Source organism: Lepidothrix coronata, unplaced genomic scaffold (genome assembly GCF_001604755.1).
Source record: "Lepidothrix coronata isolate B3197 unplaced genomic scaffold, Lepidothrix_coronata-1.0 Scaffold5, whole genome shotgun sequence".
NCBI lineage: Eukaryota > Metazoa > Chordata > Aves > Passeriformes > Pipridae > Lepidothrix > Lepidothrix coronata.
This window is the reverse complement of record NW_016690185.1, coordinates 9,108,431-9,124,817: the sequence shown is the minus strand read 5'-3', so window position 1 is coordinate 9,124,817 and position 16,387 is coordinate 9,108,431. Positions and strand designations below refer to the sequence as shown.

General features: G+C 40.7%; 1 protein-coding gene across 1 annotated transcript in view; it reads right to left on the bottom strand.

The window, feature by feature from the left end:
* The window catches only part of NCOA7 (nuclear receptor coactivator 7), a 92,004-nt gene that overhangs the window by 3,415 nt on the left and 72,202 nt on the right, over nucleotides 1–16,387 (bottom strand). The window contains exons 10-15 of the mRNA XM_017827435.1: nucleotides 15,078–16,144; nucleotides 13,539–13,707; nucleotides 5,524–5,638; nucleotides 1,714–1,839; nucleotides 1,154–1,306; nucleotides 537–632 (exon numbers count right to left, since the gene is read on the bottom strand). Of these exons, the coding sequence (XP_017682924.1) occupies nucleotides 537–632; nucleotides 1,154–1,306; nucleotides 1,714–1,839; nucleotides 5,524–5,638; nucleotides 13,539–13,707; nucleotides 15,078–16,144 (1,726 nt within the window). The remainder of the gene's footprint in view (nucleotides 1–536; nucleotides 633–1,153; nucleotides 1,307–1,713; nucleotides 1,840–5,523; nucleotides 5,639–13,538; nucleotides 13,708–15,077; nucleotides 16,145–16,387) is intronic.

Genomic DNA, 16,387 nt, shown 5'->3' with positions numbered 1-16,387 from the left:
AGGTAATAGGTAGAAAGTAAAGGATCAATATATATTTAAAACTATGAACAAGGCATACTAATCCTTCTCTTAAATTCTGCCTCCCTCTCTAAAGCAACAGGTATTCTGTTAAAAAGGAACAATGTGTTCAATATGAAAAAAATGCATAAGCCATAAGCATTAAGGGGTATTTCAATATCACTCTTATCTCTAGTTTGTTGCCACTGTGATTCTAAGCACACATAAAATTATACCCTATTGTTGATATCACTGCCTTCCACGGTGTCTTTGACAGTCCACTCCTTAATTCCTCTCTGCTTCCACCTTCAATCCACTTAAAACCCTCTCTTCCTCACCATAATAGATTGTCTTCTCAGCACCTAAATTAATTATAGCCACTTTTGCTTAAAGCATTGCATTGAAGCAATGAATGTAACTGCATTTATCAACAGCTGGCGCATCTTCTAAACTCAAATATGCTGTCTTCATAAAAATCTCATAAATGTTTTAAAAGGGGAACCAAAAAATTTCATTTGAGAAAGTGAACATCCACTTACCTTGAAATGTGGACTGAATGTGTAGAGGAATGTTTCACCAGTGCCATAGTAGTGGTCACTAAACTTGAAGGGATGTGTAGCGTATGCTCCAAATATCTGTTGGAATAAAATGATTAAACTACTTTTGTGGACAGTGCAAAATTAAAGTGAAAAAACCCCAAACATTTTAAAAATACTTTCTAAGAACAACTGAGCTGATTTTCATGTTAGAAGAACCAACTAGTAGAGTACACCAGATAAGCAAGTACTCCTCCAAATCTTTTGTATCTTGCAAGTTAAAAGCCAGATGACAACAAAGGCAACACGATTGCCACCTCTAGGAGCTACTGAAGAATGAGACCTCCACAGAGACATTGTTTGTGACAGCTCCTTAACTAAGATACCTAAGGAAGATACTACCAAAGGCACTATTGCACTCATTGCAATTCTTAAGCTTTTATTAGTGCTGAAGTACTTTCCTTCTGTAAGTTTAGTTTAGGCAGTAGAAAATACAAAAGAAAACACCAATGTCTTATTTTGGTATGATGTCACTTCATGGTATGACTAGCATTTCATAATGGTTGCTTTTCATAATGTTGCCCTTTCAGTCCAACCCCCGCAGAACAAGCACTCCTTACCTGGTTGTCCATATCTTTGATGACAAGGAGAACAGGACTGTCAAGAGATGCTGATTTACGGTACAGAGTCTTCAAGCTAGTCCCATGCTCCAGTGTGCTGTATGCGAGGCGCCATGGATATCCCTGCACTCGTGCAGGCAAGCGCCGGGCAAGCTGGGCAATGAACGGGGGAAATGGTTACACAATCAACAGGTTGGCTCACAGATGGTGCTCCAGGCTATTGCCTTTCTGAAGGGGCTTTCAAACCAAAAAATGGCTGCCAAGGGAGCAGCAGCTTAACTCTCTGCCACATGGCCATGTAATCTGAGCCCAACTGCCTGCATTCTCATCACTTGTTGAAAGCATTGAAAATGTTGCCAGTCCTCAAGATCACAACTCAAAAATAAGCTCTCCAGGTGATCCAGTGCTGCAGCAAACTGGACTTTGCACAAGGTCACTCCAACATGCTGCGTACTTTCCAGAAAAAAAAAGCATTGGCATTGCCTCCAGCAGGCAGAATGTCCCACACTCAGAGACAGCACCACATCTAACAAGAAAACTTGAGGTTTTTTTAGCCATACCTGCTCTATGTGCATGTTCTCCAGGAGAGCACTGTGATGCTTTAAGATAGGCAAAGTATCATCATCCTCTTCTTCATAGTAACTGCAAACACTCTTTCGTCGTTTGGCTTCTTCTACAGTAATGATCTGAGGCAAGAGAACAAGTGTCCAGCCTAAAGCATAGCTCTTACACTGTCAATCCTCTGTTGAAACCAATTAATTTAAAACTTACTCCTCAGGTGTCACACTGTGTGGAGCAAAACCACCATATGGGATAGTTATATCAAGCACAGGCAGCCTTAACCAAATGGGGAACATCTTAACTGGCAAGGTACCTTTTTGACAGAACAACAGTCAAGGTCTTCATAAAATACATTCTTACTTGGAGGTGATCAAACAGCTCTTTGGAAACTTCTATCTACTCCTTTGCTGAGAAAGATGGGGCAAACTCTGAACACCACACGGCATGAGGAGCAAACAGGATGCCAAGCGTGGCATGGAGCAGGAGCTCCCAGGCTGGCAGCACCCACGGTGCCCAGAGCTCACTGCAGAGAGGAGGACACCACCTTAACCCCCGGTGGCAGCAGTCCAAGTGTCCTGGCTCCCAACAAGTTGCTGCTGGGGTGCTCAGCCTCCCGTCTAGCAGAGGGCACAACACCTGGCACAGCTTAAAAGCTGCCAAGACGTCAGTGCAGCTCAGGGTGCTCTGCGAGTGACAGGAGCCTCAACTCCTCACAGCAGTGGGAGGTGGGATGAGGCCTGTTGTACCCAGCAGCGGGGCTTTACCTGGGGCCTGGTGCCACTACAGCACATAGGAAGCAACAGCAAGAGCTCAGAGATGGAGCTGATGAGAAAGAAAAGTGGAAGCAAGGAGGCCTAGCTACAAAATAAACAGGAAACCTTAAACCGTCCTTTCCTTCCATGAGCATATCACCACAGAAGAGCAGGAAGCACAAGATGGGGCTGCAGAGTACACTGCTATGCCCCTCCCTGCCAATAAGGCTTCCAAGCAGCTTTCATGTTACATATGGATCAAGTTTTACAAAACTATTCTGCACCTTCACAATCACTGCTTGAACTTGCCTGAGGTCCTACACACACCTGCCCCCCAGGCAAGAAAGCAAATGCACTGGACTGACTCCAGGTGCGGATTTAACCATGCTGCAAAGCACAGAAGGGGGTTTTCATGACGACCAGGACTGGTGAGGAGTTCACAAGGCCTGTCACAAAACCTGTCAGTCACACCTAGCATCCCTGGTGGGATTTGAGCAATACATACACTGCATGTCCAGCCCACATTCACCTGCAGATGCCTGGAGCCAAGCAGGGCACCCAGGCACTGGCACTCCAATGCACATAGCAGGGTTAGGAAGAGAGAAGGATCACAGGGAAAAATCCATCCTGCAGAACTAATGCTGTTATATGTGACCCTGCACCCTGAGGGGTTACAGGTATTCCTGACTGCAATACTGCAAGAGGTGTACAGCCTTATCCTGCCCCTCCAGCCCAGTCCTAGGTCTTCTGAGACAGCAGAGAATCCTTTGTTGGAAAATTTTTCATATGGTCAATTTCAGGGAAGGTTTGCACTGCAAAATTAGGATAATTTAAAAAAAAAAAAAAAACAAACCCAAACCACCACAACAAACTGTTAAAAGAAAATGTTTTTTTGCCTTTTATCCTTGTTCTTTTTTCACTTTTTGAATGGTTTGCCTTTCCTCCTCATCTCCCAGATCATTATTTTATCTTTTTTTTTTAATTAACACATTTTTTTTTTAATTTTCACCTTAAATCAAAAGTACACAGCTCCACTTTTGAAGACTATCTTTTAGGAATAGTCTCCCACCAGGAGTAGGGGAAAAGTATCACAGTAAATCAACCAGCAACAGGTACCTGTAGCAAAACGTGACTAAATTCAAAGACAGGCAACCATAGAAAACCTATTAACACAGTTTTAAATTGCAAATTGACTCCAGAGACCAACAAGCCCCTCCTCTTCTCTGCAAGGGCACCTACTCAGTCTCTAACTGAAGTGCACATTTGAATGAAGTTTAGTCAACAACTGCTAAAAGAGGGATCTGCAAGATCAGATATTTAAAGACCACACAAAAGCAAAAATGGATGAAACTAATAAACTACTACAGAAACTGGATCTACAAAATCTTTCAAAGATTTTAGAAGTCTGAGAAAGCAGCTACCTGAGGTGGAAATGCCTCCCCATGTGAGTACAGAGCACATTTATTACTAGGACAGAAGTGCTGTCATCAGATCTACACTGCTCAAACAGGGACACAGTTCAACATACCTCCACAAAAGGTTCCTCCTGGTCAGGTCTGGCATAGTAAAGAATTCGAATATTCAAAGGCATTTGTCTCTGTTTCATCATCTAGCAGTTTATTTTGCAGTATCCACCACTCTGTCCCTGCTCTAGTGGCAAGAGTTCTAACCCACAAGCACAACAGACAGCTACTGGCCATGGCGTGCTGTGATAAAATTGCTTATATGCTTCTCTACAATTACACTTTCTGTTTCCCCGCAAGGGAGAGTGAAACTTCCACAGTCATCATGCCCAAATTTGGACTTTAATCAACAGAGATTTCCTGGCAGACCTACTTTAAATTGGTAAAGCCTGAATATATTACAAATAAAAGAAACACACCTTTAGAAGCAGTTTCCAGTTCCCAATACATATTTAAATAAAACAATGAGAGACAAGCTCCTAGTGTGGCCAGATCTCTCCCACCTCTGTTCTTTCGATCACCGGCTCTCCTCCTTCATTTTGGTTTTATGAAAATGGCATGCAAATAACTTGAACAGTGAAATCTAGTGCAATGTATGACTGCCCTCAGCTCTGAGAAAACAAGAAAGGCTTTTTTTCCCCATCTTGCAGTTCATAAAGCACCAACATTAAGAAACTACAAAAGTGTAAAAATATAAGCTATTTGGGATTAGAGGTTGCTACATTGCAAATGACAAGTCCCACCCTCAAGCTCCATTTTTGAACAGTGTAACACACTTTGAAGATAAAAATGCTCAAAAAAAGGCAGTAGAATTTAAAGAAAACAAGTTTAAGACATATAAGCAGATCACTTTTTAAATCACCATAAAGAAATTTCCCACTTTGGGAATTATCTGTCTTTTAAAATTTATCCCATATCCTGAATGCTCAAACACAGCAAGTCTTTGAGCATTCAGAAATATAATTTTAAATATGTGTTCAAGCTTATTTCCCTTAGAAACTAGGCTTTGTATGCAGAAGAAACAGATAGATAACAAGCACATGCATGCCAAGTGGTTAAAACAGATTGCCAAAGACCCCTCATGAAAAACCCAAAGTCCAAGGATAAAACTTATCCATCTTAGAGCCAGTATTCAAACAGTATTGCTGGGTGCACCCAAGAAGCAAGGATCTGGCACGTCACCACATTTGAGTTTCAACCAGGACACAGGAGTCTGTGTTGATGTTTACACACATATATACATTCTAAGGTTTTATTTGTAGCATATAAATACGATAAGAATTTAGCAATATACACCTGTATAGCTTTGCAAAAGACTAACATCACACGATCAAAATATTTACACAATTTCTGGCTGCACACCACACAGCTCCCAGGTAAACACCTGCTTTTTCTAGGGAGAGAAGAAAAGAGGACTGAAGGAATAGGAATAAATTTGTGAGACAGATAAAAGTCTTGAAGAGACCTCTATGTGAAGCAGAAACTGTAATAAAGAAACACCATAAAAATCCTCAAAAGAACAACTGCTAAGATTCTTAACAGAGGATGCACACTTCATATGCATGTGCTTCATGTAAAGGCAGAAAGCACTCACCTCCCAGCTTTTAGAAGTGGGCTCACTGAAGAAGTTGTCTATCATGTCAAGTTCCTCCTTTTCTACCACAACAAAACCTTGTTCTTTGGCATCTTTCCCATATATTTCTGGCACCCTATGAAGAAAAGAGGAGGAGACAACCATTATTCAGTGGTCCGTGAACATAACACTGTCATGTAGTACAGAGGTCTTGCCCAATGACAAAGCAGGGACAACCACACAAATAGGATACTCATTTATCTCCACCCTCACATATCACACAAAGCAACAGCTCCCCTCACCTGGCAGCCTGAAACATTTGAAGGTTGCTCTGCTTTCACTCCCCTCAATGTACTTTACTTATTTAGTTTGACCTCCAGGATAAAACAAGCCATGAGATCACCAGTAAAGTCTACACCACATTTCTAGCTGCCCTTTAAAAGTTATAGAGGTTAATCACAAAACAATCTTCATTCTGTTAGCATTATGAAAATAAGCTGTTACCAACAGCTTTGCTAATGATATTATACCAGGAGTACATGCTCTTCCATAAATGTAGTCAGCTCTCAGCCACTGTCTTTAAAGAAATGGTCCTTGACAGCATCCGTAACAAAACATGAAACAATTTCTGAATAAGGAATTTATGTAATATGGTAAAGTTAAAATGAACACATGCAATTTCAAACACGAATATGATAATGGATCCACTATACAAGAAGTTAAATTGCCAGCACAAAAATAAAACACATGGTAAAGAGGGCAGATAGAAAGATAAGTGCTTATGGCACTGGATCTGTCTCCACTTACTCGTCTGAAAGTTTTGTCCAGCAATTCCTTGATCAATACAAAACATGAAAAGTTTTAAGAGAAATGTAGGCATTTTGCCCCTATATTTCAAGAGTTATATTATTTAGATTTATATATATGCAAAAATTATCTTAAAATACCAACTCAGCTCTGTTGCAGTCAGTTCAGGATCACTAGTATAATTCCAGAGATTTTTCCAATTGAACCTATGTTTTTTCTTCTATACCCCTACCAAAGAGGGCTAAAGTTTGATGTTAGGTCTAACTGCATAAACTGACAGCCCTGAAATTGTTGCCTGCTCATGACAGCTACACTAATTCACAGTCAAAGTGAGATATTTCATAGAATGGTTTGGGTTGGAAGGAATCTCAAAAATCATGCAGTTCCAATCCCCCTGCCATGGGCACCTTCGACTAGACCAGGCTGCTCCAAGCCCCATCCAACCTGGCCTTGAGCACTTCCAGGGACATGGCATCCACAACCTCTCTAGGAAACCTGTTCCAGTTTCACCACCCTCACAGTAAAGAATTTCTTTCTAATATCTAATCTAAACTTACCCTCTTTCAGTTTAAAGGTATTTACCCTTGTTCTATCACTACATGCCCTTGTAAAAAGTCCCTCTCCTCTTCTCTTTTGAGCCCCCTTTTTGTACTGGGAGGTTGATATAAGGTCTCCTCAGAGCCTTCTTTTCTCCAGGATGAACAACCCCAACTCTTTCAGCCCATCTTCATAGGAGAGGTCCTCCAGGCGTCTGATTTGGATGTCTGGAGGGGCTTCAATCACTTTTGCCTCAAGATATTTCGCTCCAATTTCTACTCCCCTCAAAAAGAGTAAAGGATCTGCTTTGCTTCATCATGGAGGAAATGCCCTCTTAATAAGAGAAAAAGAAACAAATTACCATTGCCATATTTTTCTCCTCTCCTTTGCACATTCGCAAATGCTTTCGTGGTGCATGGCTAGGAGATGTTCTAGCAGAATTTAAATTTGTTATCAAATAACAACTGTACCTGTGAAACATTTTTAATATGTATAATAAATACAGTTTTAGTACAATTATCCTACATTTTTTGAACACCCAACACTAGTTCCTGAGTTATCAGCAGCCTCCCTTCATCAAGAACAAATAAGGTAGTTAATGCTGATATCAAAGCAAAAAAATTTAGCTGCTGCTCATTCCTCCACAGAAACACAGACACAAAAGAGATCAAGGTAGTACTGTGCAAACAATCGGTCTCTGGGATAGTTCTCACCAATAATTGCTTAGAAAAAGCTAAAAGAGGGTTGCACCCCCATTGTGAAGGGTTCCCTCTTCTTTGTGAGAAGCCATGTGATTGCTTACATGTTTGCACCGATCTAAAACCAGTGAACTATGGAAGGCTCTTCTAAAAGTCGTATCATCTCATTTCAGTCAAGACATTATCTTCTTCTAACTGCACAAGTTTCCCACATCAATAGGTGCCACTCAGCATGCCCTGTTCCCTTCACTTGCTCGCAGAGGCTTCAGAAAGAGCAGTATGATCATCTCTTTGCTAACTAATGTGACTTTTAACTGGAAGAGACATTTAACTTGAGCACTGTGTATTTTATGTACAGCAGTTCTACTCTGGAAAGCTAACTACTTAATTCCTGCAAATCCCTAAGAATGAACAATAAAATTAATGGTTGCTGCTGTCTGGCTAAGATCAGTTTTAAAGCACATTCATGCAGGTAGGTGGAGGAGAGCAGCATACTCTGATCTCATAATTGCAGAACATATTTAGGTTGTAAGGCACCTCTGGAGATCCTCTAGGCCAGTTCCTGTTTATAGCAGAGCTAACTTCCAGGTTACAGAAGGCTGCACATTCTTGTCCATTTGCAGTTGTGAAAATCTCCAACAGTGATTCTGCAACCTCTCCATGCAACCTGTTCCATGCATAGTGAGTCTCATGGTTTTTTTTTTTCTCTCCTATCTAATCAGTTTCCTCTGAGGCATGCAGCATGTGATCTGAGAAGGGTCTGGTGTCATCCTACTTTTTCTTGTCCCTTCCCCTCCTTTTTTTAACCCTATGTCTAAAAGGAAGAGGGCATTAACCACTACCCAAGTTGTTTGGCTGTTCTTCCTTACGTGAGCCTGCAAGAAGCAAAATTTTTGTTACTGACATATAGAGTTTGCTGTCAACCTCCCCAACTCCTTTTCTGCAGAGCTACTCCCCAGGCCACCTGTCCCCAGACTGTACTGCTGCAGGGACTGCTCCACCCCAGGTGCACACTTTGCATTTGCCCTTTCCGAACTTCCTGATGTTTCTGTCAGCCCATTCGTCTGTGTTGAGGTCCCTCTGAACAGTAACCCTGCCCTCTAATGTATGAACACTCCCCAAATTTGGCATCATCCCCCAAAATGGCTAAGGGGTGGTCTGTCTCAATGTCCATGTCACTGATGAAGGCATTAAACAGTATCAGTCCCCAAGAAATACCACCTGCACCTGGCTGCAACTCAGACTAGATACCAACCCTTCAAGCCCAATGGTCCAGTCAGTTTTTCAACCACCTGGTAGTCTACCTGTCCAGGTCACATCTTGCCAATTTGACTGTAAGGATACTAAGACAGAGTGTGTTGAAAGCCTTACTAATGCCATGGTAAAGCAACAATCCCTTGCTCTCTCCTTGCTCAGACAGCTAGCCATCTCAAATGGAAAAAATATCTGGTTGGTAGAAAAATAATTTGCCCTTGGTAAATCTATGACAGCTGATCCTGATCACTTCTTGCCCTCTGTGTGCTTGGAAATGATGTATGTAAGGACTTGCTTCCCAGGGACTGAGGTGAAGCTGACTGCTCTGTGCTCCCACAGATCCTCCTCCATTTTTCTGACAACGGTTGCAGCATTTGTGTTTGCAGTTATTAAGGACTGCTCCCAGTGATCATAACCTTTCAAAAGATGATAGAAAGCAGCCCAACTTCCTCAGTATACTCCGAACATTTCCTGTCAGGCCCCATGGACCTGTATATGCTCAGTTTATATAAGTAGTACATAACTAAGTTTTCCTCTACAATGGACAGTTGATAAATAAATCCAGACACTCCAGATTTAAGAAGCAGCAGCATAAAACAGAAATAGGTGATTGTAGAAGTGATGTCATTCTGAAAATGGATGCTCTGCTAATAAAATTGTAACATTATGCTATGCTGGTATTCTCAAGCTACCAAATTGAAAAAAATTGGAGCCAATTTTTAAATTGAAAAACCACTGCTTGAGGAACTCTCTTACAGCCAACTTGACAGCTGTGAGGAAATTTATCCTAGAACTCAGCAGCTGTTTTGGTGATCATATGCTTATGAGTGTGTCATGACTAACAGAGAAACATCAATAAAACACAAAGCACTTGGAAAGAAACAACTTCAGAAACCTGAAGTTAATCACTCCAGAAAGAAAATATTCAAAAGGCTCTAAGTCCAACCACAGCTTCTGGCCTAGAAAAAGGAATTAATTCAGAGGAGTCCTGTGACTGCATTATAAACATGCCTGCCTAGATGACGATCCTTCACAAATTTTATGAGGGTTGAGGTATCATAAGCCCTCATATGCTTTTACCAACTTATATAGACTTCGATGAGTCCTCCTTATAAGACATTAAGCTACAGGTACAAACAGGTTTCCATAGGTTTCATCTATATAGTTTGATATCTTATTATGAGTAGACTAGGAGTACTCTCCTTGTAGGAGGCTAATTCAAAAGGATTCTAAATCTTTTATGTTACCTGTTCCATTAACAGAAACATGGAAGAATGATCCTTCAGCATCTGGACCATCTTAATCATTGTCCCTTTATGCAAAGCCCTATGTAAGTGCATGGAAGCATCCTGTAGGTATTGATTCCAGCCAGTTGTGCTGCAAGTTCTTTCAGGTCTCAGCTTCAACCGTGTTAAATACAGGGTGTTACAAACTAACACGAGTCACAATCAAGCAATATCTTGCTCTACAAAAGGAAACCCCACAGAAACTGAAACAGTAACAAAAACCAAACCAAAACTTACCCATCTCCCCAAATCAAATCTAACAAATCAATGAGGTAGGATGCCAAGACTGAAAAAGAGAAGCAAGGCTCAATTCCTGTTATTTTTCCTCCTTGAAAATCTGTGTCCTTTCAAGAAATAAACTTAAAAAAAAAAGCAGGTATCCTCTCAGCAGCATGATCTCAGTGCAGTCTTTTACATGAACTTCAGTACAAATTTTACATTCATAAACCAAACCTGTCTGCCAAATTTATACTATGGGAAAATCAAAGAGATTTACTTCTTGACTGATGAACTAGTCAATGCTATTATTCGCAAGCTATTATTTACAAACAAAGAAATTCTGCATTACTATCTCTGTCCCAGTGCAAGGCATTTTCTTCTGCAAGACACTGAGGAAATCTGTGTCCTAATTACTGAGCTACTACTGCTCAAAATCCACTAGGGTGGGAAATCTACCTACCATTTAAACATAAATCCGTGTAGTAAGAGCACACATAGACTTACCCCCTAATACTGTAAGCTATACCCATTGCAAGACTTCCCAGCAAAAGAATCAGCTTCTGTGTTCGTGTCCAAAAGCATGGGTTTCTCTCTGCTCAGCTGAACCTGTCATGAAGCTGCCCTAGCCTGAGTAATCTGTATATAAGGGAACTCAAGACACCTACTACCCCCTTTACGTGCTAAGGTGAGCACTCCTGTGATCAAACAGGCAGCACAGAGGAGTCCTGTAGTGACTGATTAACTCAGCCACACTGTGCAGGTCACAGGGGGATGTGTGCCGGGACACACTTGGCCCCCTGGAAGCCATGCAGGAAGAGAGAACACCTACAACAGTCACAAAAGGCAAATGAGACTTAAGATTTAGTGACAGCCTTCATAAAGAATATCAGCCTTGAAGTCTTCTCTCTGTATTAATAATGTTTCCAGAGGCTTCCATTAAAAAAAAAAAGTAAATTAAATGGTAAGTACATTTTTCCCTCTAGTGCCACTTTCCTGCAGCCTCCAAGGCCAGGAAAGCAGCCTGCATATGGAAGAGCAGCTCTGCTGGGAGGAGTGGGCTATGGGGTCCAGGCTGAAAATGGAGCCATTTTCACAACTGATGACAGACGCTGTTTTAACAGCAAACACTAAGAGACCATGGAAAAAATGTAATTAAAAGAAAATCAGAGGAAGCTTTAACTTACGCTGTGATTACAGACATGCAGACCAGTTTCTTCACAATCTCTCTCCAGGTTTGGACTGTTAGTTTGTTTTGGTGTTTCAGTTTTGGTTTTTGAGGGGTTTTTTTGTTTGTTTGTTTTTTTTGTTACTATCACTTACACTGCTTTGTGGCCAACAAGATGAGAGTGATATCTTTGGTATTTTCATACATGAATATAAACTGCATTCCAAATAGTTTTAAATGTAGTAAATTATCTCATATATTTTTTCTAAAATACATTGCAAAGCTATCCCACATGACCTACTATCCACGGCACTGTCAAGATGCAACACTTATAATTATATACTATGCAGTACTGATGCAAGAATATTCTCAGCAGGTAGGAAGCATTGCATTTTGCTTTGGGAAGGCATCCAAGAGCTGGGAGAAAACACTGTCTTGTTCAAGAGGCAAAGACGTCTTGCATTAATACAAAGGAGTGGGGCTCACATTTAATTTCTGCTCCAAGTTCTACATGATCCTTTATGGAATTCTGTCATGTTAAAACAGGCATGCATGAATAGCACCAAAATGACCCAATCTTATAACCAATCATTCACCTCTAATTTTGATCAAGATCTGAACAGCTGCCCTGATATCAAAGATTTGGTCTGTCAGCCAACACAGCCAAGTACTGCTGCAGCAGCTCACCGCAGAAATTACTTTTTTCTCATTATAAAAACTGAAGTACAAACCAGTTGTCAGCATCTCAGTTTATATATGGAATAGGTCTGCTCACTCTTCAGAAAGTTTGTGCTCACAAAAAGACAAGTAGAAATGCCATTTTCCAAGTCTGTGGTAAGAAGCTGGATAGATTTACCTGTTGCACAGAGCAAAGATTAGAGATGACCTCAAGTTCAGCTCAGCAGCTTTATTCAATGTTAGATACACTATCCCCAATGCAGTAACTGACCTTGTGTTATATTACACCATCACTCCATTCCTTGAAGTATTTACTCACACTTCCACCTAGAATTTTCTGAACCCGCCCTTTTGCAATCCCTGAGGAGCCAAGGACTGAGATCAGCAGATAGCAAGCAAGCCAAAATCTATCCAGCTACACTCCCAATGGCACATTCCAGCTGGATTAAACCTCTCCCTCTCCTCCAGGGAGAGTTCCAGGTCAGCAACTTCCCTACAGGCAATCAAAACACTCATTTCTAAACCACTAAAAATAAACACTTAAATCAACATACATGCTACATATTTGAAATTAAAATTATTAAATAAAAATTATTTAAAAAAAAGATTGACTGCATCTTAAATAAACAGCTCTGAGATGGATCACAAGTTCAGCTTCCTCCTTCCTGGTATCTAATTCATCAAAATCACTGATTTTGGTTCATCAACAGACCAGAGAATTCCTCTAGCTGCCTTCTAGCAANAGGGATCTGATTCCTCACAGACAGTGAAAATTCTTGGGTGATTTATGTGGAAAATCACAGACCTTCACCTCTCTAGTTTGTTGTCTTACTTTTTGCTATAGTACTACATAAGTACACAGAAACATTTATGTTCTTCAATTTTATTGCAAAGGGACTATTTTTTATGGGCCTGAAGGCAGAAATAATCACACTTGTTTAGTTAGGAGTGTCTCCCTTTTCCAACATGATGCCCTTTGCTCATGTGAAATACCTGGGGTTTTTTAGCACTGACACCTTAGTGGATTCCTTGACTCTCCAGGCACTGCTCCCCTTTACTCCTTTCCCTCACTTTCTAGACTACAGGGGAAACCCAGACCATCCTTCAGTTCTTTTATCACATGTTAGCTGCACATACATTCCTCTTTCCATCTTCAAGTGGCACCTGAACCTTTCTTCCTTCCCACTGGGAGCCATGTTAGACCAGCAACAAACATTGCTTTCTTTCTGGCATGCAATGAAATGAGGGCACCCCTCTCCTAATCTCAGCATCCCTGCTGCATTTCACACCTTGGACCACATAGGGAAGATCAGATTCAACTCGAGAAAGCAACAGACAACTTTAAAAAGTAACAGACAATCGTGTTTTTGTGCTAAGAGGACTGCAGCTTACCTTTCCCGAGGAACAGCAAACCAGTACTCTGGTTGCTTTATCTTCTTACTGTACTGCTGAGACACGGTGGTGTTTTGAGACACAAAGGACTTTCTCATGGGCTTGCCTACTTTAATGCACAGAAACATTGGAGGAGTCTTGCTCTTCTCCTCTTTTGAAGGAAGCATATCTGAATGAGACACAAAAGAAACAGGCTGCTTACAGGAAAAGTACAAAAACTGTGGCTGATTAAACACTATGATAAAGATTAATAATCTTGTGCAAAGCAATACTCAGAGGCATCATCCACAGAATTACACCTGACTTCAATAGCACAATTGATTTAATAATCCACATTCATCCTAAACTGTACCCCCCCCAGCTGTAAAGCTATGTACAGAATAACCCTGTAAAGCAAATAGGTAAGATGACCAGGCTGGGTGCTGCCTGCAACATGAAGCAGGCAAGTAAAGGGGACAGTGTTTGACTGGGTTCTGGAAACCCATCCAGCTGAGGGGTAATCCTTTATGCACGCACACAAGAAGCCTAATCGGTTTCTCAATTCTGATGGTCAGACAGCCATATAAGCACCTTTTATCTGCACAAGTCAGGGCCAAGCCTAAGAGCAGTTTAAGCTCCTCAAATTGCTAGTGTGAAAAACCCCTGCTTAATAAACTCTAGCCTTAATCACACTGAAGTTGCCTTCTTCATTTTAGGAATACGCATACAGCCAAATATAACTAGCAAGATAAAAACCCTTCCGAAAGAAAGGGAAAATCATTTTAAGAACTACTGTTTTTAAAATAAAGACTTCCACTCTAATCATCCCCCCCACCTGATATGGATCAAGGGTATGTCCACAGGTTCATTAAATTACCAAGAGAGGAGCATCAATGCTCCAGGACACGCTAGTGCTTGGAGGCACTGGGTAGAAATGGTAGTATGCATACTATTATTGTGTGCATACTATCTGAACTAAGATTTCTTTTTGTTATATGCTTTCCAGTAGTAGCCTGAATTTTGTGATAACACAGTAACAATCAGGAAAAAAGATCAGTCAGTAGGACTCTACATATATTCCTATTTATCACTTCTTTAAAGGTTTCCATAGCATGAAAGACACCTGACATACACAAATAGTATCAAGAATACTTTGGTAACCTGCCTTAGAGCAATGCACTACTACTTTGGATACTCTCAGAAATACACTGACAGTCTTCCATAAGGCAACAAATGCAATATAGAGTGACAATTCACAGACCATGAAGTGTCCTTGTCAATAGTGAAACTGGATGACATTTCACTGTCCTTCTTAAACCCAGCAAACAGAGGTAAAGATATATAAACTGTGATCACTGGTTATGGGAAGAGCACACAAGCTACTTATCAAACTAGAAGCTTAGAGAATTTGAAGATAGCAGATAATATAAAAATGAAATATACAAGAGTAAAAAAGAGACCAGGGAAAGAGGAAATTTAGAGCAGAATGCAATCAATTCAAAGGTTACCATCGTAATGCTGTCCAAGTCTCAGAGGAAATAAGGATAACCAGAGACCTACCTTCAATTGGCACTTGAATTTTCTGCAGCAGCCACAGTCTGATTTCTGATTGATTGTCTAACTGTGTTTCTTGACAGGTCTTGTCTATAGCTGGTACTAAGGAAGAGTCCACAGACTCTTTCAGGTTCTTTTCCTCTGCTGCTGCTGAGCTGATTTCTAATGAAGGTGCTTTCCTTTCAACACAGCAGGAATCAAGCTCCATACTTTTAACTGTATGGACTTCATTAGCTTGGGACTTTGAACAGCTAAGTGTAAGGTCTATGCCAATTGCTTTATTGTTTTCACCTTTCTGGATTTCAGCCTTGTGTAAGTCTTCAGATGACTGAGACCCATTCCCATCTTTATTGAGGTAAAATTCAATAAGTTTATCTTTCTCTAGCTCTTTCTTAGTGTCCAACGCATTCTCCACCTTACCTGTCGGGGAACTGACACATTTGTTTACTTCTGGAATAACATCTTGCTTTTCACACAGCTCTAAGTCTAAGTCAGCTTTAGGTTCAACACTGTCCTTTTTTTCCAAGGAATCAACTGTCAAGTGCTCCTGGACTTCTGTAGTAGGTTTGGTTACCTGCTGCTTAGTTCTCCCCAAGTCCCGGGGGTCTGCCAGCAAGCCTTCCATTACTGAGATTTTCCTGTCCAACCCTCTATCCATATGAGATGATGTCTTTTCCAGTTCAATGAAGTCATCCTCTCCTTCTCCTAAACGCAATTTTTCTTTGGTTTTGATATCTGAAGCATTTTTTTCCCCAGAAGGGTCCTTGGCACATGGATCCACAGTAAACTTTTCCAAATGTTCAGTGGCAGTGATGTTGTTGGGAAACTCCACAGAATTTGATTTGATTGAGCCTGTACTCTCAGATGACTGAAGAACTTCAAAATCAGCAGACTTTTCCTTATCTGAAGGCTTTATCTGTTTGGAGCCCAGAGGAACGGATGGGTCCCCATTCTGTTGCCTCTTTTCCTTGCTAAGGGATTTGAATTTGCTGAAAGGATTGATATCTTTCTCAGAGGATAGGTCTTCCCATTCTCCTGGCCTGTACAGAGGACAAAGATCCTTTGGTATGTCACTGTCAGGGGAAATGATGGATGTACATAGGATGTTAAAAGCAAAACGGAAACAGAAAAAAAAAAACTGAAAGGAAAAACTAAATAATATACAAACTTAAACTGTGACACTCAACGAAAAATTATTTTCTCCAAAATAAACACAAAATTTTGGAAATAAGTGACTTTAAAGAAAATGGAGAAAAATGCTGAAAGGATAATACCAAAATAAAATGAGTAAACCACTTGGCAGAATATGTCACATG